Source organism: Opisthocomus hoazin, chromosome 34 (assembly GCF_030867145.1).
Source record: "Opisthocomus hoazin isolate bOpiHoa1 chromosome 34, bOpiHoa1.hap1, whole genome shotgun sequence".
NCBI lineage: Eukaryota > Metazoa > Chordata > Aves > Opisthocomiformes > Opisthocomidae > Opisthocomus > Opisthocomus hoazin.
Window position 1 is genome coordinate 3452610 of NC_134447.1, and position 20954 is coordinate 3473563.

The 20954-nt window shown below is 59.9% G+C and overlaps 1 protein-coding gene across 1 annotated transcript; it reads left to right on the forward strand.

The window, feature by feature from the left end:
* The first annotated feature begins 6239 nt into the window (after positions 1-6239).
* Positions 6240-14075, forward strand: LOC142365265 (MAP kinase-interacting serine/threonine-protein kinase 2-like). Its single transcript, XM_075445915.1, is given in 14 exon segments — positions 6240-6287; positions 8397-8435; positions 8529-8676; positions 8823-8920; positions 9908-9987; positions 10514-10587; positions 10677-10781; positions 11110-11165; positions 11317-11412; positions 12934-13134; positions 13228-13392; positions 13496-13539; positions 13809-13957; positions 13960-14075. Coding segments are annotated over 14 exon segments (1419 nt in total).
* Positions 14076-20954: the final 6879 nt, after the last annotated feature.

Genomic DNA, 20954 nt, shown 5'->3' on the forward strand with positions numbered 1-20954 from the left:
ACAGGAGAAATCCATGGGCTTTGCCTCAGACTCTGGGAGAGATTCACTAAGCCTGAGGAAAGAGACTACAAGGTGAAGAAATACCCCAGCGTCACTTCAGCGTGACAGGTGAGATTTCCACCCATGTTGCTCAAACACAGCAGCTTCAGTTTGTTTGAGGATGCGGTGTTGGAATTGAACTGCAAGAGCAGTTTTCTCTACTGCACGTAGTACTGTAGTGCTGATACCTTTCATGTCCCAAATGCGGTTGCCAAGACTCGAGTTAAAACTCTGCATAACAACCTAAAATTTTCCTTAGTGCATGATTGTTTTGAAGAGTCAAGTCCCGATCTGTGGCATATCATAACGCACACCCTGTATTGGGTCCAGATTTGACTGAAGCTTATTTCAGGGCTATCTGCTGTTGAAGATTTTCATTTTCTAGTCAAAAGGGAAAACGCTGGTTAGAGTGATTCACAGATCCGGTAATAACCTAACAGTACAATGTATGCTGTTAACCAGGTGTCCTTTATTACGGCGCCGGGCACACGGGGGATCTCTCCTCCAAACGTGTGCGCCAAACACCCTTTAATTTCAGGTTAAATAGAACTACAATATGCATATTAATCGTTATATTTCCGAGAGCGTATGAATCTATTCCAATTCTCCTTTAGCAGGTGTATTAGAGCTCCTGGGTAGTCTCTGGTGGTCTTAGGTCGTTACTTCATCTCTTTCAGTAGTCTTCCTCATTTGCCCGTGAGTTACATCCAGGGCGCTGCGCATGCTCGGTTCGTTCTATCTCGTTGCAAAACTGCAAAGCTGCTTTTCGCTGGTTCTTGGTCGCAGCTCCTGCTCTTGTCACAGTCTTGTCCTTGCTAAGTTTGCTAATCTATAAGGAGAGCTTGCAACTTCCACACAGGTGCTTTGTTAAAACTAAAACTAGAAAATACCACTGCAGCTAGTTTGGTAAAGTGTCATGTTTCTTATTATTCCTTCTATCAAGAGGTGTTAAAGTTCTTGTGGATGAATGTACCACAGGCGAAAACTTTTTGTATTTACATCAGTAGAATTGCTATTTAACTTCACTTAAAGAGTGCCCTGTTGTCTATTACATCTTGGAGAGGAAAACATAAAAAAAAAATCAGATCTGTGACTAAGTGTAGGTGCAGTGCCTGAACGAATGAAAAGCAGGTCATCTCTCACTGGTGTCCACAGACAGCAGAATTGTTGCAGTCCTGACCTTGAAATACAGAGACATTGACATTAAATACTGGGACCTTAAGAACCTTGGCTTTTACATTGTCTTTCTATATCTCATTTTAGTTTGCTGCCACTCTTTTGTTTCGTTTGTCCCTTGACTTCCTTCATCCTCCTCCCTATTGAGATCTTGTAGAAGGCTAAGTTTTTGAAATCATTGTGTGTATTTGTAGGTATTGCTTGTTTTGCTGTAGATCTCTAGCTTTTTGCATATAGCCTTGCTATGTCTGTGTTTGTGTGCTGCCCTCAGGTTTTTAGGTTTTGCCTTCACTTCCTTAATCTTCCTCCCTAATTCAGTTTTCTTTCAAAGTCGAAGGGTTTCCAGAGTGCCCTTGCTTTCTACATTGCGTTTCTGCAGCGGATTTACTTTGCTGCCATGGGTTATAAGTTTTGCCCTTTACTTCCTTAATCTTCCTTCCTTATTTTAATGTTTGTGTCATTCCTTATGTCGTTAGTATTACAGATTTTCTTTCAAATTCTGTTTTAATTTGCGGTCCTTGTATTTCTCAATATTTTTACTTTTGTTCCCTAATCTCTGTCGGTTTTTCACTTTTTGACATTCATTTCTTGGTCTTCCTTTCTGCTGTAGTCATTCTGTCTTGCTTTGCGTCTTTATGCTGGCTTTTTGCATTGTCTTTCCACAGCTGTTTCAGTTTGCTGCCACACTTTTGTTTAGTATTTCCCTTGACATCCTTCATCCTCGTCCCTATTGAGATCTTATTGAAGGCTAAGTTTTTGAAATCATTTCCTGTATTTGTAGGTATTGCTTGTTTTGCTGTAGATCTCTAGCTTTTTGCATAGCCTTGCTATGTCTGTGTTTGTGTGCTGCCCTCAGGTTTTTAGGTTTTGCCTTGACTTCCTTAATCTTCCTCCCTAGTTAAGTTTCTTTCAAAGTCGAAGGGTTTCCAGAGTGCCCTTGCTTTCTACATTGTGTTTCTGCAGCGGATTTACTTTGCTGCCATGGGTTATAAGTTTTGCCCTTTACTTCCTTAATCTTCCTTCCTTATTTTAATGTTTGTGTGAAGTCTGAGGATTTCAAATCTGGTTTTCTTCAAGAGTTTTGTGTCATTCCTTAGTACTTACTTGTATTGTTCTATTTTTTTTTCCTTTGTTTCTTTAATCTCTGTGGGTTTTTCACTTTTTGACATTCTTTTCTTGGTCTTCCTTTCTGCTGTAGTCATTCTGTCTTGGTTTGTGTCTTTATGCTGGCTTTTTACATTGCCTTTCCACAGCTGTTTCAGTCTGCTTCCACTCTTTTGTTTAGTATTTCCCTTGACTTCCTTCATCCTCGTCCCTATTGAGATCTTATTCAAGGCTAAGTTTTTGAAATCATGGCCTGTATTTGTAGGTATTGCTAGTTTTGCTGTATATCTCTAGCTTGTTGCATAGCCTTGCCATGTGTGCCTTAGTGTGCTGCCCTCGGTTTTTAGTTTTTGCCTTGGTTTCCTGAATCTTCCTCCCTATTTCACGGTTCATTTGAAGTGTAACGTTTTGAAATCGCTGTCTTCAAGAGTTTTGTGTCATTCCTTAGGTCGTTAGTATTACAGATTTTCTTTCGAAATCTCTCTTTTAGTTTGCGGTCCTTGTATTTCCCTATAGTTTTTCTTTTGTTCCCTAATCTCTGTTGGTATTTCACTTGTTGACATTCATGTCTTCGTCTTCCATTCTGTTCTAGTCACTTTTTGTTGTTTTTCCAGAACACCCTGGCTTTGTACATTGTCTTTCTACATCTCATTTTAGTTTGCTGCCACTCTTTTGTTTCGTTTGTCCCTTCACTTCCTTCATCCTCCTCCCTACTGAGATCTTATTGAAGGCTAAGTTTTTGAAATCATTGCCTATATTTGTAGGTATTGCTTGTTTTGCTTTAGGTCTCTAGATTTTTGCATTGTCTTTCTATGTCTGTTTTAGTGTGCTGCCCTCAGGTTTTTAGGTTTTGCCTTCACTTCCTTAATCTTCCTCCCTAGTTAAGTTTCTTTCTAAGTCGAAGGGTTTCCAGAGCGCCCTTGCTTTCTACATTGCGTTTCTGCAGCGGATTTACTTTGCTGCCATGGGTTATAAGTTTTGCCCTTTACTTCCTTAATCTCCTTCCTTATTTTAATGTTTGTGTGAAGTGTGAGGATTTCAAATCTGGTTTTCTTCAAGAGTTTTGTGTCATTCCTTAGTACTTACTTGTATTGTTCTATATTTTTCCTTTGTTTCTTTAATTTCTGTCGGTTTTTCACTTTTTGACATTCACTTTTTGGTCTTCCTTTCTGTTGTAGACATTCTGTCTTGGTTTGTGAAACTCACCCAGGCACCAGTACAGGCTGGGACGGCCCTGCTGTAGAGCAGCTCTGCGGAGAGGGACCTGGGTGTCTTGGTGGACGACAGGCTGACCATGAGCCAGCAGCGTGCCCTGGCTGCCAAGAAGGCCAATGGCATCCTGGGGTGCATTAGCAGGAGTGTGGCCAGCAGGTCAAGGGAGGTTCTCCTTCCCCTCTACACCCTAGTTAGGCCTCATCTGGAGTGCTCTGTTCAGTTCTGGGCTCCCCAGTTCAAGAAAGATGAGGAGCTACTGGAGAGAGTCCAGAGGAGGGTTAGGAGGATGAGGAGGGGACTGGAGCATCTCTCCTACGAGGAAAGGCTGAGGGAGCTGGGCTTGTTCAGCCTGGAGAAGAGAAGGCTGAGAGGGGACCTTAGAAATGCCTCTAAATATCTGCAGGGTGGGGGTCAGGAGGACAGGGCCCAACTCCGTTCAGTGGTGCCCAGTGATAGGACAAGGGGCAACGGGCACAAACTGGAGCAGAGGAAGCTCCAGCTGAACACGAGGAAGAACTTCTTGCCTCTGAGGGTGACAGAGCCCTGGCCCAGGCTGCCCAGGGAGGCTGTGGAGTCTCCTTCTCTGGAGATATTCCAGACCCGCCTGGACGTGATGCTGAGCAGCTTGCTCTGGGTGACCCTGCTTGGGCAGGGGGTTGGACTAGATGACCCACAGAGGTCCCTTCCAACCCCGAACATTCCGTGATTCCGTGACCCACAGAGGTCCCTTCCAACCCCCAAACATTCCGTGATTCCGTGACCCACAGAGGTCCCTTCCAACCCCGAACATTCCGTGATTCCGTGACTCACAGAGCGCCGTGGCAACCCCCAAACATTCCGTGGTTCCGTGGTTCAGTTGAGTGTGCAGGGAGCGTGCAGGGAGTGTGCAGAGAGGCCAGGCGTGCACAGGGAGCAAGTCGTGAGCGTGGAGCGTGAGCAGTGACCATGCAAGGAGCACGCGGTAAGTGTGCATTAAGCGTGCAGTGAGTGTGCAGACAGGCCAGGAGCGTGCAGGGAGCTTTCTACGATGGCACGACTGGTTGGGTAGAGGAGGGGAGAGCCGTGGGTGTTGTCTGCCTCGACTTCAGCAAGGCTTTCGACACGGTCTCCCATCACATCCTCCTAGGGAAGCTCAGGCAGTGTGGGCTGGACGAGTGGTCGGTGAGGTGGACTGAGAACTGGCTGAATGGCAGAGTTCAGGGGGTTGTCATCAGCGGCGCTGAGTCTGGTTGGAGGCCGGTAACTAGCGGTGTGCCCCAGGGGTCAGTACTGGGCCCAGCCTTGTTCAACTTCTTCATCAGTGACCTGGATGAAGAGTTAGAGTGTACCCTCAGCAAGTTTGCTGATGACACCAAACTGGGAGGAGTGGTGGGTACACCAGCAGGCTGTGCTGCCATTCAGCGTGACCTGGACAGGCTGGAGAGGTGGGCAGAGAGGAACCTGATGAGGTTCAACAAAGGCAAATGCAGGGTCCTGCAGCTGGGGAGGAACAACCCCAGGCACCAGTACAGGCTGGGGCGGCCCTGCTGTAGAGCAGCTCTGCGGAGAGGGACCTGGGTGTCCTGGTGGACGACAGGCTGACCATGAGCCAGCAGCGTGCCCTGGCTGCCAAGAAGGCCAATGGCATCCTGGGGTGCATTAGCAGGAGTGTCGCTAATTGGGGCGCCCTCGTTAGCAGCGCTAATGTAGAGCAGGGCGCTGATTGCACCGGCTGCGATGGGGGCGGGATTTGGGGGGACTTGGGGGGTCCCGACCCCCCCGCTGTGGCCCCACTGGCACTTTGGGGGGGGGGGGCACACCCGAACTGCGGGGAGGGGGGCGGAGCGTGACGCGGTGCCCGGGAGGGGCGGGGCACTGGGGGGCGGGGCGATGGCGGCTCGGGAGGGGGCGAGCAGCCAATAGGCGGTGCGGGCGTTGATGTCATGCGCAGCCATTGGCCGAGGCACCGCCGCTCGGCGCGTGCGTTCTGAGCCCGGGTCGGCATCAAGCGATACGTGAGGTGGGGGGGAGGGGAGAGGGGGGACACCCACGCCGTGACAGGCTCCCACGGTGCCACCCAGCCGGGGTGGGGCCGGGGTGGGGGGGGCTGTGCTGTGACCCCATGCCGCGCGCAGGCCTCGCGGCTGAGCACCGCCCCGCTCGTGACATGTGTGGGCTGTGGGGAGGGGGGAACCCGGGGGGTGTCCGTGGGGCTCCCCGCACCCCGCCTGGTGCAGCCGGGGGGGGCTGTGGGGGTCCCCGCCCCTGGGCGCAGCGTGGGGGGTGGGGTGGGGGTGTGTCCCCGCGGGGGGGCGGTGTCACACGGCGGGGGCGGGGTGGGGGGCGGAGCCGCCGCCATAAAGCTGCGGGGGGGGGGGCGGGGGCACGTCCCCTCCCGGCGGTGCGGAGCGATGCGGAGCGGAGCGGGCTGCGGTACCCCCGGCAGCGGCGGCTCTGCGGGGCCGGTGAGCGCCGGGGGGGTTTTGGGACCAGGGGGGCTCCGTGCGGGCCCCGTGCGGGCCACAGCCCCCTGATACCCGCCCCCCCGGGCTCCTCTCTCCACAGGTCTCGGCCTACCCTCGGCCCCCTCCCGATGGCTCTGCCCGCCCCTCCGCATCCCTCCCCCCCCTCCCGGTTTATTTTCCTGTTTTTGTTGGTTGGTTGGTTGGGCTTTTTCCTACCCCGCACCCCTCCCTTCTTTCTCCCTTCCCCCCGCCCGCAGCAAGATGGTGCAGAAGGAATCTGAGATCCCCGGTTTCCACCGCTCCTTCAAGGTAAGGGGGTGCTCCCCGCCCCCGTGATGCTCCGGGGGGGGGTAGGGGGTTGGGGTGCTCCGGGGGGGCATGGGAGGGTGCGGGGTTGGGGTGTGGGTCCGCGGCGGTTGGATCCCCTGCCCGGAGTGGGGGGGGGGGGGGGGGGGCACGGACACACATCAGCAACCTCCCCCCTTCCCCCCCCCCCCCCCCCCCCCCCCACCGAGGAGGGAGGGGAGCGCTCAGGGTGCTGCCACCCAACCCGGGCCGCAGGACCCCCATGTCCCGCCGGCCCGGTGGTCGGGGTGGTCCCCGAGGGGGGGTCAGACACCCCCCCCCCACCCCCCCCCGCAGCAAGGCTTTGCTCACCCCGCTGCAGCTCCCACGGGTGTCCCCCGTGGGGTGGGTCAGCGGGTGGGCTGCATGTTCCCCCCCCCCCCCCCCAGCTGCACTCATTCACCGCACGTCTGCGAGCAGGGGGTGGGGGGCTGCCGGGCCCAGCCCGGGACCTGTTGTGTGAGGGCCAGATCCTGGCAGGGGGGCTGTGGCCGGGGCACCAGGACCCCCGTCCCTCCCGGCCGCTGTCACGCGAGGGGGGTGCGAGGGGGGGGTCTGGGTCCCCCAAACGCTGGCTCTCGTCAGCCGGGCACCTTCGTGGGAGCTTTGTTTAGTTTGGCTCCCGGGGCTGCGAGGGATGCTGGGACCTCACCCGAAACCTGCCCGGCTTATTTTAGCTGACACCTAATCCTGCTTTGAGGACTTCTGGCTGGGGTTTGGGCCCCCCCTCCATCCCCCCCTCCGTTCCCCCACCCCGGGTGGTTGGGGACCAGGACGGGGGGGACACGGGGGACACCTCGGATGCGCTGCCGGAGCCGCCGCGCAGCGTCTGCCCTGTGTGTCCCATCCCCCAAACCTTTTGTGCGCCGGTGCTGCGGCAGCGGGCAGGGCCCCCTGTCCCCCGTGTACACCCCTGGTGCCCCCCCCCGGGAGGCCTCATCCTGCCCGTGGTGCAGGGACTTGGGCCCGAGCCGTTCATCCCCGCCATGACATGGGGGCCTTGGGGGGGCTGGAGGGTGACACCGCACTCCGCAAACCCTGATACTGTCTTTTTTTAGGGGGGTGAGGGGGGAATCTGGCCAAACGCTGCGCAGGAGCGTTTTCAGGCATCAGGAGTGGTGCTTGGTTGGGGGGAGATGCTCGTGGCATCCCCGCACCGCGATGGGGACCCCCCGGCCCCTCGAGAGCCGCCCCGGCAGCAAACAGGCGCTTTCGGGCTGTTTCTGGCGGCGGTGGCCGGGGCTGGCTGCTCCCGCGCCGCGCTGGGGCTGGCAGCCGGCCCGGGCACCGGGGCACCGGGGCGGGTTGGGGAACGCCGCCGGGAGCTGCTGCCTCCACCCAAACAGATTTCGTAACCCCGTGGAGGACGGGGCCCTTTCGCCTCGCGGCCGGGTGCCCCCGGCACTGCCCCGTCCCGCGGTGGGGTGGCTCGGGGGGGGCTGAAGTTCCCCATGTCCCCTTTGGGGTGCTGGGGGCGGAGGCGCTGGGTTTGGGGTGGGGGAGGCAGTGGTTCCCACACCCATCACCCATGCGGGGTGCAGGGAGGGTTGGGAGCGGGGCCCGATCCTGCCAGGTCACGGGCATCACGCAGCCACGGGCACGGCGCTCACCGGAGCGGCGCTGAGTGGGCTCCGGCCCCCCGTGACCTTGCGGGGAGGTGGGAGGACGCGGTGCGGTGGCTCCGGAGCCCGTCCTGCCCTGTGGCTCTTCGTCCTCCCCCCCTCGCTGTAGTTCAGGTCAGGGTGGATGTTCGGGGCTGGGTTGGTACGCGCAGCGCCAGTCCCTCTCATCATCGCCCGCGTGCCGGCCTGGGGCTGCTGGCGCAGAGGCATGACCCCGCGGCAACATCCCCGGCAGGAGACGTGGTCAGACCCTTCCTCCTCCTCCTCCTCTTCCTCCTCCTCCTCCTCCTCCTCTTCCTCCGGCTCTGCTGCATCCCTCTGGCAGCAGTGCCGTGAGCCGGTGCCCTGCACGAGCAGAGCGTGTGCCAAGGCCAGCGGCGTGCCTGGACCGGGCGGGCGGCGGCGGCTGGTCCAGCGACTGCCGTCTCACTCGTGTTCTTGGCCCTTGCAGGAACAAAACCCCTTCGAGCTGGCGTTTGACCTGGAGCCCGTCTTCGAGTGCCCTGGACCTCGGGATGTCGGCCCTCTGCATTCCCTCGAAGGCTTTGGGGGGCTGCCCCAGGGGTGGCGATGCTGGGGGGAGCGCAGGGTGGCTGGGGGTGACTCAGGCCAGTGGCTTTGCTCCGGCGCAGATGTGCCTTTGAGTCAGCCCATCGACATCCCCAGCACCAAGAAAAGGAACAAGAAGCAGCACTGCAGAGCCACCGACAGCTTCTCCGGCAGGTTCGAAGGTGAGCGGGGCTGCCCAGGGACCCCAGGGGTCCCCCCCCGGGCTGCGGCAGGGCTGGGGCCCTCCTGGTGTCCCCAGGCTCGGGGACAGCCGTGGTGTCCCGTGCCGTGGTGGGGCCGGCAGCTCAGGCGCCCTCTCTCCTGCCAGATGTTTACTGGCTGCATGACGAGGTGCTTGGAGAAGGGGCCCAAGGCAGAGTCCAGTCCTGCGTTAACCTCGTCACCAACAAGGAGTACGCAGTGAAGGTAAAGCTCTGCGGCTTGGGGCTGCAGAGCCGGCTCCTGCCCACCCCCTGTCTCAGTTTCCCCTTCTGCCCTCCACATCCTGGGCTCCTGGCTCTCCTGGCTGTGCGGAGCTGGCACAGGACGACGGTTTCACGGGGTAGAGGGGATGGAGAGGGGCAGGAGCGCGGCAGGGCCAGGCCACGCAGGTGGCACGCTGTCCTCTGCCACCGCCCAGCTGCAGGACCTTGGTCAACCCCCTTAGCCACGCTCCTATCCCTGTAAATTAGGGCAGACGCGAGATTAAATTAACGCTTGCGCAGCGTCTAGGGACTTGGGGCAAGCAGGGGCATGTGGTGCGGCAGGGTGGCCAGCCCCAGGGAGGTCTTCGTGCCCCCGCGAACACTAGAGGGGTCAGGGTGAGCCAGCTGCTTTTTGGGGCTGGGGATGGTGGTGCCGTGTCCCTGCACCCCACAGGCTCCCAGTCACGGCGTGGGGGGGCTGGGACAGGCCCTGTGTCCAAACGCAAGGGGCACTTGGCTTCCCCTGTTGCCCCGGGGTGCTTTTGGGTGCCCAAGGAGGGAAACTGAGGCAGGGGGAGGGCTGCATGGTGGTTGGGTGTTCAGTGTGCCCCGAAGGGCTGGGGGTCAGTGGGACCACCCAGCTCTCCCCCGCGGGTGGAGACCCCCTGCTCACCCCGTGGCACGTCCACCAGGCACCCACTGTGCCAGCGCCCGGCGGGGCGAAGGGCCGTGCTCCGCTGCCGGGGCGGCTGCGCCGGGGCTCGGCCGCAGAGCTCGCCTTGGCTGCGGGCCCCGGGAGGGAGCGGCTTGGCCCCGCTGCCGGGAACAGCCTGTTCTGCTTCTTTAACCCCTTCGGGCACCCCCCGCCTGCCTCTGCCCGGCCCCGGGGGTCCCCAGCGCCGGCTGGGTTGGGGCGCGGTGGTTGCTGGCCCCGGTCCCTCCCCAGCAGCGGTGCCTCTCCCTGAGTCTCACCCGCTTTGCCTTGCAGATCATCGAGAAGCGCCAGGGCGACGTCTGCAGCGGGGTCTTACGGGAGGTGGCGATGCTGAATCTGTGCCAGGGACACAGGTACCGCAGGGCAGCCGCCGTCCCCATCCCCCACCGTGGGCACAGGGCGCGGGCTGAGACCAGGCTGACGCTCGAGACACCCATGGGCGGCAGGCAGGCCGTCCTCCTGTGCGGCACTCGCTCTGCGTGGCCTCGCCGGGAGCATCCCGAGGCGACGTGGAGCCGCTTGCCATGACGACGGGGCCACGACGGCCGAGTTGGAGCAGTGCCGAGGGGCGAGCCGAGCTGCCGCCGCGGCGTTCGCCGTCCCGCCGCGGAGAGCTGCTGAGCGGGGCTGTTTCTGGAGCGGGGCGAGCGAGCCAGGAGGGTCTGCGAGCAATTAGGGAGCGGGGCCCGGCGCTGGAAGCCCCTCTCCCCACTGGAATGTGGCCGGGGGCCCCAGCCGCGTGGTTTCAGTCGCTGGAAACCCGATTTTCTCCTCCGTTGGCCCTGCCCCGGGGAGCCGTGTGGGGTGGGGGGCTGCGGGGAGGGGGGGACCCCGCGATCTTTTTGGGGGGATGCCAGGCTGACACCGCTGTCCCCGCAGGAACATCCTGCAGCTGATCGAGTTCTTCGAGGAGGAGGAGAGGTTTTACCTGGTGCTTGAGAAGATGAGGGGAGGTGAGTGCGGTGCCGGGGCGGGGGGAGCGGGGGTGGCAGGAGCCCCCCCAACACCCACGAGCTCCCACTCCGCTCTCGCCCGGCCGCAGGCTCCATCCTGACCCACATCCAACAGAGAAGCCACTTGAACGAGCTGGAGGCCAGCACGGTGGTGCGGGACATCGCCAGCGCCCTGCACTTTTTGCACAGCAAAGGTGAGCCGAGCCACCCCGGGGTGCAGCCGTGTCCCCCCCAGCCGGGGGGTGCTGCCCCCCCCTCCTGCCCGGGGAGCAGGGGCCGGTGCCGGCCGCGGGCGCGCAGGGTCAGGCCCGGCTGCATCGTGTTGTCGCGGTGCGGAGTCTGCTCCTCCGGTTTGGCCGGGACTCGGGGCCAGCAGCAATTTGTGCCCTTCGCCATGACGCGGGCGGTGATTTGGGGTGGGGAGGGAGAGGTCCCTGCGCCGCCCCCAGACCTTCTGCTGTGGAAATCTTGGAGGGGGGGGGGCAGGCTTTTCCACTCATCGCCTCTTCTCCCCCCTCCCAGGAATTGCTCACAGGGATCTAAAACCGGGAAATATTCTGTGCGAGCGCCTGGACCAGGTGAGCGGGGAGCAGGGGGTGGTGCCGGGGCTGGGGGGGCCCTGGTTCCCCGCGGGGGATGCTGCTGCGGCAGCTGGGGCGCGAACGCGGGGCTGAGGGTACCCGGGGGCTGCTGGGGGGGGTCACTGACCGCTGCTCCCCCCCTCCCCAGGTCTCCCCGGTGAAGATCTGTGACTTCGGCCTGGCAAGTGGCATCAAACTGAAGGGGAATTGCTCCCCCATTTCCACCCCGGAGCTGCTCTCGCCGGTAAGCGTGCAGACCATGGGGCAGGGGGGGTATAATGTCGATGGGGGGGGTCCTGGGGGAGGGGTAGGTGTTGTGGAATGTCCATGGAGGGGGGAATGTCCCTGGTGGGGCTCCCCCAGGCTTTGGGGCTGCATGCAGGCCCCCGCTGCTCGTCGCTCCCGTCACTGCAGGACCCCCCTCGGCAGCGGCGGGTGAGATGCAGTTCCGTAACGCGGGGGGGCTGGGCAGTGCAGGGGGGGCTGGCGCAGAGCCCGGGCTGCCGTGAGCCTTAGCAACAGCCGGCCCCGGCGGAGGCAGCTGCACAGAGGCTGTGCTTTTGGGGAGAAGTGGGTCAGGCGAGGGGCTGGGGGGGCCACCGTGATCCCCCCCACTCCGGTTGAGGGTGAGAGGGGGCTGGGGCTGCTTGCATGCGGTGCAGCCCCTGCAGGGTGGGCACCCCGAAAGCTTCTGGGGTGCCCCTGCGTTGCAAGGAGCTGTCTCACATTTGGGGGGGGGCAGATACCAAGCCTGCCCCCCCCTGCAGAAAGCCCTGCTCCCCTTATCACCAGCAGCAGGGCCCCCCCCCCCGCGCAGGGATTTGCCCTGTGCCCCGCTGTTTTCGGGGTGCTCACGGTGTTTCCAGGGTGCTCACGTGCTGGGGGGGGGCAGACCCTGGCCCACGCGGGGTGCCCAACAGCAGAGGGGGGGCCAAAACACCCCCCCCTCCTCGTTCCTCCGCGTTTCCCCTCCGCCAGGGGGAGGACCTGAATTTCTGAGGTGTCCTGAGTTTCCCGTTCTCAGCAGCGGGGGCAGAGGAGGGTGGGTGCTGTGGTCCCTGCCGGGTGGAAGCCCATGCAGGGTGCTGCGGGTTGGGCTTGCGTGGGTGTTTTTCTTCTTCTTGCGGTGGCATCAGCTGCCGAGGCCGGCGAGGCATCTCGTTTGGAGGCCTCTCGTTATGTTACGGGGTGATTATCTGCTGGCTGCAGCTCTGCTCTCCCCTGGTCACGAGGCGGTGCGGGCTGCAGGTTGGGTCACGTGCGCTGGAAAGCCCCAGAGCCCCGGCAGCTGTGGGGGAACCATGGGGGAACGGGACCGCTGGCTCTCACCTCGCGCCAGCGTTAACTCCTCCGGCACCGGATCCGGCGCCCGCTGCGGCGGCCCTGCCCGCGTCAGGCAGGGGAACAGGCAGAGCCGGCTCCGTCCCCGCCGCCCGCCCGCCATGTCCCGGGCGATGGGACGGACGCTGCCCCGCTGAGCCGGCCCGGTGGCGGCAGTGCTGGGGGGCAGTCTGGGGGGGTGTTGCACCCCTTTAGGGTTTTATTTTTTTTGGGGTGGCAGGGCTGTGACATCCCCCGCATGGCGATGGGAAACCTGGCCGGGATGATCTGCCCTGCCAGGACCAAACCCGGGAAGCGGCCGTGTCTGCACCCTCATTTTGGAGGGGGTAGCCCCTTAGTTCTGGCAGACACCCCCCCCCCTGCCTCTCAGCTCTGCCCCATCGCTCCCCTGTCCTTTGGGGCTCACCCCCGCCTCTCCCCGCAGTGCGGCACCCCCGAGTACATGGCCCCGGAGGTGGTGGAAACTTTATACGGTTACGAGGAGATGCCCACCTACGACAAGCGCTGCGACCTGTGGAGCCTGGGCGTCGTCCTGTACTTCATGCTGAGCGGGTACCCCCCCTTCGTGGGCCGCTGCGGCTCCGACTGCGACTGGGACAGCGGCAAGTCGTGCTACACCTGCGAGGTGCGTGGCAGACCCCGGCAGTGCCGAAACCCGCCGCTGGTTTGGCAGCACCCCTCCCAGCTCAGCCGCTTTTTTATTTACCCCCCCACCCAGGAGATGCTCTTGGAGAGCATCCAGGAAGGGAAGTACGAGTTTCCCGACAAGGACTGGGCGCACATCTCCTCTGGGGCCAAAGATCTCATTTCCAGGCTGCTGGTGACAGATGCCAAGAAGCGGCTCAGTGCGGCCCAGGTCCTGGAGCACCCCTGGGTGCAGGGGGTGAGTGCTGCTGCCCCCCCGCCCCCTCCACTCCCCAATGCCGGGGTGGGGGGACACCCCATTGCAGGGTCCTCAGCTCTGACCCGGCTGCGTTTCGTTGCAGTGTGCCCTGGATAACAGCCTGCTGACCCCCATCATCTTGCAGAGGTGAGCGTGGGTGGCCCTGGGGTGGGGGTGGGGGACACATTCCAGCCCCCCAAATCCTGGCTCCTCTCCCCAGTGAGCTGCTCTCAGCTCTGCTTGGCTGCAGCTCTTGCCATCTGGGCAGCGGTTGCAGCACGTAATTCGGGCTGGAGCCGTGTTTTTGGTGCCTGACCCATCTGGCGTGGCATGCGCGTGAGGGGACACCCCGATATTTGCCCCCCAACCTCCCTCCAGCCCCCCGCATCCCACCCTGAGCCGCTTTCTCCCCGCAGGAAGAGCAGTGCCAAAGAGCTCACCTCCTTCGCCGCAGAGGCCGTCGCCGTCAACTGCCAGCTGACATGGTGTGACAAGGATGAGGAAGAGGAGGCGGAGGAGGAAGCACGGCCCGTCACCATCAGTGCTACCTCACGGGCCATGCAGCTCTACCCCCCCCTGAGTCCAAGCTGGCTAAGCGGCGGCAGAAGAGCAACCTGGTCAAGGCGGTGGCTGCTGGGCAGCACCTGGTAGCCCCCGTGGTCGTGGTGGCTGACCAAGCGTGAGCTGCACCCCTCGGACCTGCTGTACCCCACGTCCCCCCCATCCTCCTTCTTTCTTCCCGCCCCCCCCAACCCCCACCATTTCTGGCTAGTGACAAGATCAGGACTCGTCCCTGTGGCTGGTTTCCAGGGTTTTGCTGATCTTGTAGGTCTGGGGTTGGGAGGGTTTCTTGAAGATCTGTTTTTTAAGGTATTAAATCATTAAGGTTGCTTCACCCAGGACATCTGACTGACACACGGACTTTTGTTTCCCCGACTCTTGGTTTCTCCTCTGAGATTTTTTCCTCCCTCCCTGACACCAAAGGACTCTTTGTATCCGCGGCCGCTTTGCCGAGTTCAGCTCATTTCATGCTGTGAACAAAAGGCCCTCGGTCGTGTTTTCGACAACGGGAGTTGCGTTTTAACCTCGTCCCTCCCTTCGGAGCTGCGGGTCTTTCTCCGATGTTGGGGTCGATCCCACAAACCCCCCCTCCCGGGGGTCTGGGAGGCATCTCCCGGGCGCAGGGACCCCCGCCGTCCCGTGCTCGGGGGCATCCCCGGCTGCGCTTCGAGGGGCTGCGGCGGGCAGGGAGCAGCTCGGGCCGGGGAGAGACGGTCCCAGCGAGGGAGCAGCTCCCCGTCCCACTGAGCCGCCCTCTCTCCTCGGCAGCCTGCTTTCAGAGTAAGCTGTGCACCCCTTTTTTTTCTTTTTTTTTTTTCTTTTTTAATTGTTTTTAAACTGCTAGCTGTGCTTTTCTGCAGGGCATGGAGAAATGTCTTCCTTTGCCCCCGCGCTCCGGCCGGCGGCTCCCCGGGGGTAAGGTCAGAGCCGGGGAGATGCTCAGGCGCCTGGGGCCGTGCTCTTGCGCTGGGTCGGGCGTTGCACCCCTGTTTGTGGAGGGGAGGGCTCACCAGTGGCTGGTGGAGGTGCAGGGCAGGATGAGGTCTCCAGGGGGGCTGGAGCAGCCAGAAAATATTACCCCTGCGGGAATAGCGGGGTGCTCTGTGGGAAGGGAAGGACCCCCCTTTAAAGAGCACTGGGACTCGTTGCAGGGCAGTGTGACCTGGCGTGGCTTCGGGCTGTCCCCGAGGCTGCCGTGGCCGGAGGGTCTGGGGGTGCCGAGGGTGCCGAGTGCCCCAGGATGTGCCGGTGGGCGAGCGGCAGGGCTGGCGGCAGCACCCGAGGGCCACGACACTGGGGAGCAGCTTGGGAAGGGCTTGGGATGCGGGGCCGGAGGGTTTGGGGTCGCGGCGGCAGTGCAGGGTGGGACGGGCGGCTGGGGAGAGCTGGGCATGCATGTTCATGTGTGTGCATCTGTGTTCATGTGTGTTCATGCATGGAGTCACGCTTTCCTCGGAGCTTGCTTTGGGGAAGGGAGGGAATGCTCGCGGGGGAGGGCCTGGGGGTGCTGAACTGGGACGAGGCCCTTGGCTGGTTTCTGCGGAGCGGGGCCGGATCCGTCCGGGTGAGCCAGCAGCGCCCGTGCTGGGGGCCGGGCTGGCCTCCAGCTCGTCCGAACCCCCCCTGGCACCACGCCGGAGGGGCAAAGCCCCGCTGCCTGCCGCGCGTCGTGCCACCGAGCTGCGCCCGCCGCCGTCCCCGCGCCTCACCGGGAGGGAGGGTGCCCCTTCGTTAGCGATCTCCTCTCCCTTCCAGCTGAATGCTTTGAGCTGTATACTCTGAAAAAGCAGCCTCGGCCCATGGCGTGCATAGGGGAAGGCTTTGGGAGCTTGCTGTGAGCCGGGGAAGAGACTCCCCCCAGGTCTTCAGCCGAGGGCAGTCACTGTCTCTGAAAGCAAAACAAAGTTCTCCTTTTTGTTTGAAGACTGCTGACAGCAAAACTATGCAATATCTGTTGTTTTTTGTTTCAGGGAGGTGTGTGTGAGTGAGCTTGGGACATGGTGATCTCGGGTGTTGATGGAGCTTGGGGCAGGGACCGTCTTTTCTGGCCCTTCCTGGCCCTTCTGCCGAGCGGCGTCGGTGGGTTGGGAGGGTGCTCCCCCCAAAACCGCCTCTGCCCTCTCCCCTGGGTGCCCCCGGTCCCACCACACAGGGTGGGGAGGAGCAGGGCAGCAGCGAGGGGAGACCCCCAGCACAGGCACCGCGACACCCCAGAGAAGTCTCCTTTAAAGGAAAAAAAAGAAATTCATCTTGAATTGTACATTGTTACTTTTTATAGCTTATTTTGTCTTATCAGTTGTCGATAATTCCTTATTGTCTTATAGTAAGAAATACTGAACACTGTACAGTACGCGATGCCTTGAGCTGGTGTTGTGGAAGCTGTTGTTAATGCTGCACGCCGCAGCCTTTTTTAAAAAAGAAAAAAGTCTCGGGAAGGGGATGGCAGGGGGAAGTCTCTCCCGTGTTTTTTTGGCCCCCGTGCTGGTGTTGGCAGACTGAATTTCCCTCTCTTCCCGTGCGTAAGGCCGAGCTCTTCCACAGAGAAATGCGGTGCACGCTCTGCCTGCGGCGGGTGCGTGGCCGGGGGGCCGTGCGCTGGGCCGGAGCTCGTCCCCGTGGGCGCGTTGCCCACGCGTGGGCATCCTCGGCTGGGCCTTTGCGGCGAGGCGGTGGACGTGCCGGCGAGCATCCGAGCTCTTCGCTGGTCGCTCGGCCCAGGCTTGGCTTTGCGTTGCGGCTCGGGGGGGTCGGTTTTGGACCCGGCGCTCCTGGCGTGGCACTCGGGGTCTGGAGGGGACCTGTGCCGCGGGGCTGGCGAGCTCCTGGCAGCTCCGGCGTGCGGGCCAGGGTCGGCATCTCTAGAGAAGTTTTAAGGAAGGGAAGGGACCGGCATGGCTGAGCCGAGACCGTCTGGTCAGACCAAAGGGCAAGAGGGAACTGCCCTGGCAGTGGAAGCAGGGACAGGTGTCTTGGGAAGAGTATAGGGATGCTGCCCGGTTGTGCAGGGACGGGGTCAGGAGGGCCAGGGCGTGGCTGGAGCTGAACTTGGCAAGGGATGCACAGAATAACCAGAAGGGCTTCTACAGGTACGTCAGCCAGAAAAGGAAGGTTAAAGAAAGCGTACCCCCCTGATGAACAAGAGTGGTGACCCCGTATCAACAGACGAGGAGACGACTGAGGTACTCAGCAACTTTTTTGGCTCAGTCTTCACTGGCAGCCTCTCTGCTTGCCTGTCCCGAGTCCATGGACTGCAAGACGGGGACCGGAGGGGCAAAGCCCCCCCCACTCTGAGGAAAGGTTCGTGACTACCTGAGGAACCTGAACAGACATAAGTCTATGGGACCTGATGAGATGCATCCCAGAGTCCTGAGGAAATTGGCTGCTGTAGTTACCAAGCCACTCTCCATCATATTTGCAAGGTGATGACAATCACATGAAGTCCCTGGTGGCTGGAGGATGGGAAACATCGTGCCCTTTTTTGAAAAGGGTAGAAAGGAGGACCCTGGGAACTACTGACCTGTTGGCCTCGCCTCTGTGCCTGGGAAGATCATGGAACAGATCCTCCTAGCAGCTATGCTAAGGCAGGTGGGGTCAGGGAGGTGATTTGAGACAGCCAGCATGGCTTCACCAAGGGCAAGTCCTGCCTCACCAACCTAGTGGTTGGTCTTTCTATGGTGGAGCGACTGCATCAGCGGACAAGGGGATGTCATCTACCTGGGTTTCTGTAAAGCCTTCGACACGGTCCCCCACAACATCCTTCTCTCTAAATCGGGGAGGTATGGATTTGACGGGTAGACCGTTCAGGTAGATAAGGAGTTGGTTGGAAGGTTGCAACCAGAGGGTGGTGGTCAATGGCTCGATGTCCAAATGCACAGTGGTGACAAGTGGTGTCCCTCAGGGGTCTGCACGGGGACCGGCACTGTTTAATATTTTCATCAATGACTTAGAGAGATCGAGTTCTCACTGAGCAAGGTTGCAGACAGCACCAAGCTGAGTGGTGCAGCTGACACGGCACAAGGACAGGATGCCGTCCAGAGGGACCTGGACAAGCTGGAGAAGTGGGCCTGTGTGAACCTCATGAGGTTCAAGAAGGCCAATTGCAAGGTCCCGCACCTGGGCCAGGGCAAGTCCCCGCTATCAACACAGGCTGGGGGATGAAGGAATTGAGAGCAGCCCTGTGGAGAAGGACTTGGGGGTCCTGATGGATGAAAAGCTGGACGTGATCTGGCAGTGTGCGCTGGCAGCCCAGAAGGCCAACCGTGTCCTGGGCTGCATCAAAAAAGGGTGGCCAGCAGGGTGAGGGAGGGGATTCTGCCCCTCTACTCTGCCCTGGTGAGACCTCACCTGGAATCCTGCATCCAGCTCTGGAGCCCCAGCACAAGAAGGACATGGACCCGTTAAGGCTGGGTTGGACGGGGCTCTGAGCAAACTTCTCCAGCTGAAGATGTCCCCGCTCATTGCAGGAGTTTGGACTTGATGAGCTTTAAAGGCTCCTTCCAACCCAAAAGGTTCTATGATTGTGTGATGTCTAAGGACTCTTGTCCCTGTCCAAGAAATTGCTAAGAGTGAAATCATCAGGATCTTCCCGCAACCCCTTACAAAAGTTCGAAATAGAATATAATCGAATAATTCCGGCTGGAAAGGAAGCTGAAACCATCATCTAACGCGGCTGCCTGACCGCTGCAGGGCTGGCCGCAGGCTGAAGCCTGTTGTTCAGGTCACTGGAGACCGCAGCACCGGGAAGAGGGGGCGGGAGCAGCGCTGGTGCCATCGTGAATAGCACCGGGCGGCGGGCGCTGCGCCTCGGCCCGCGGCTGCCCGGCGCCGGCTGCCCCGGGGCCCGCGGCGGGTGAGGGAGGGGCGGCCCGGGCTCCGGCCGGAGCCGCGCGGCGAGAGGGCCCGGCTGGCGGCCGGAGGGCCCGGCGGGGAGCGAGGGCGGCCGAGCCGGGGCGGTGCGCGGCGCCTGCGGGAGCGGGTCCCGGCGAGGGCCGGGCGGCCGGGCCGGGGGGCCCTTCCCCGGCGGGGGCTCCGTGCCCCGGGCCCGGCGTGTTCCTCCGGGGCCCGTTCGCCTGGGGAGGCCGCGGGCGGGGCGGGGCGGGGCGGGGGAGGCGTTCGCTGCCGCCGGGCGCGGGGCTTGGTGAGGGAGGGGAGCGCTCGCCGGTGCGCCCGGCGGCTGCGGGAGCGGGGGAAGGCGGCGAGCGGCGACGGGCGCTGCCCCGCGGCTTCCGGCCCCGCGCGCTGCCGCGGGGGGTTCGGTTCCCACCGGCGTGCGGGGCGCGGGGCGTCTGCGGCGCGGGGGGGGCGGGAAAAGGTTTCGAACTGAGATGGTTCGGGGTGGGCGCCGCAGGGGCGAGGGTTGGCGGGGCTCTCGAGTTATGGTGATTGATCTGCGGTGCGGTCCTGGGGTGTGTAGGGCAAAATAAGTGACGGCAGGCGTGGGGGGATTGTTTAAATTCATGGAGTTGTTAGTGTTTAGCGTTACGGAATACATTTTAAATTAAAAATTTGTACTCCGTAATGCAGTAAAATGAGTTGAAGATTTCTGTTTTCTGTTTGCTGATAGGAGGAAGAAGAAATGGTGCCATAATGGCGGTGAAAGCAGTGCGGTTGAAGAAAGGATTCTTATTTCACCTGAAACTGGAGGAAGAGATCTTATTTTTAAAGATCAGGGGATAAGGTAACGTAACGATAGCAGATTAGTGGGGGAGAAGCTGGAATTGCGAGTATAGAAAATGCTTCCCGCAGGTCGGCACAGACAGCATGGCCAGAAGTTTCCAGCAATTGGGAGGAAGAATTCGGGGTTCAGTTCCCCGTGGTGCTTTTGTAGGTTATGTACAGCTGAGCAGGTCTGGCTTTCGTGTTGTAGTTTATCTGTCAGTGCACGGGAAACAGTATTTCTTGAATATTTTTATATCAGTGGGACTTTGTTTTGTAAGGCATGTTGAAGCCTTTAGGGTTTTTGTCCTAATTAATGAGAAGCCGTAGTGAGTCCGTGATGTCTTCTGGGTTTAAAGCTGCTCATGTGCTGTCCGGATTGAACCAGAATCCCAATACACTGTTAGCTTTTCAAAGTTTGAGCTGCATCCCAGTTTTTTGCGCTTGGTTTTTGTGGTTTTTCATCATTTTTTCTTCTCGGTTGAGTCTCTGGGAACGCTACTGTGGTTGCAAGCCACTAGTCTTGACCCCTTTTAGACTCCGGAGAGAATATGAGTGTCTGTGCTGTTAGAAAAACCTCCTGGTAAGTGGCCGTGGTGTTTTGTTTTTTTAATCTTTCTTAGAACTGCTGTGCATGTTGTGTCTTTGTCTGATTTGGGAATTTTAATAGCTTTTCTGGTCTGGTAATAATTGTAATTTCATTCAGCAAAGGGTGTGTTCAGTAGATTAGTGGCTCGTGTCACTGTGTGTTTTCTGTAGCAGCCGTGCTGCCTTTCGTGTACAAGCATTCAAAACACACAAGTTTCACAGCGTGCTGCTGTCGACTGCAGTCCAAAAGATGCTCGTGGAGGACTGCCCAAACCATCGCATGAGTCCAAATTAAGTTTACTAGCTAATCAAATCTCTGGCTTCACTTCATAGCTCTTGTAGTTTACGGGAGTGATTAAATTCATGGACGTTTACTTCTTCATTTCAGCAATCGCATGATGGCCATGATTCCGGCAGACCATTCCAGAGCAGCATTTTATTGCGTGCACCGAGTGTTGCTCATCGGACAACCAAAAGTGTGGATTCAAGTGATGAAAGCTTTTCTGAATCTGCTGATGACAGCTGTTTGTGGAAAGGAAAACGGCAGAAATGTTTCAGCTTTCCTCCTGCGAAATCTGAGCCTTTTCAGCTTGGCCAGAAGCACCAAAACCAAACTGCTCTCGGTGGGTGTGGTGCTCCAGGAGCAGAATCGGGATGCAGTGGCTACTGAGCTTGGGATTCTAGGCATGGATGGTAGTATTGACAGAAGCAGGCAGCCTGAGACTTACAGTTATTTCTTGGCTAAAAAGCTGATGAAG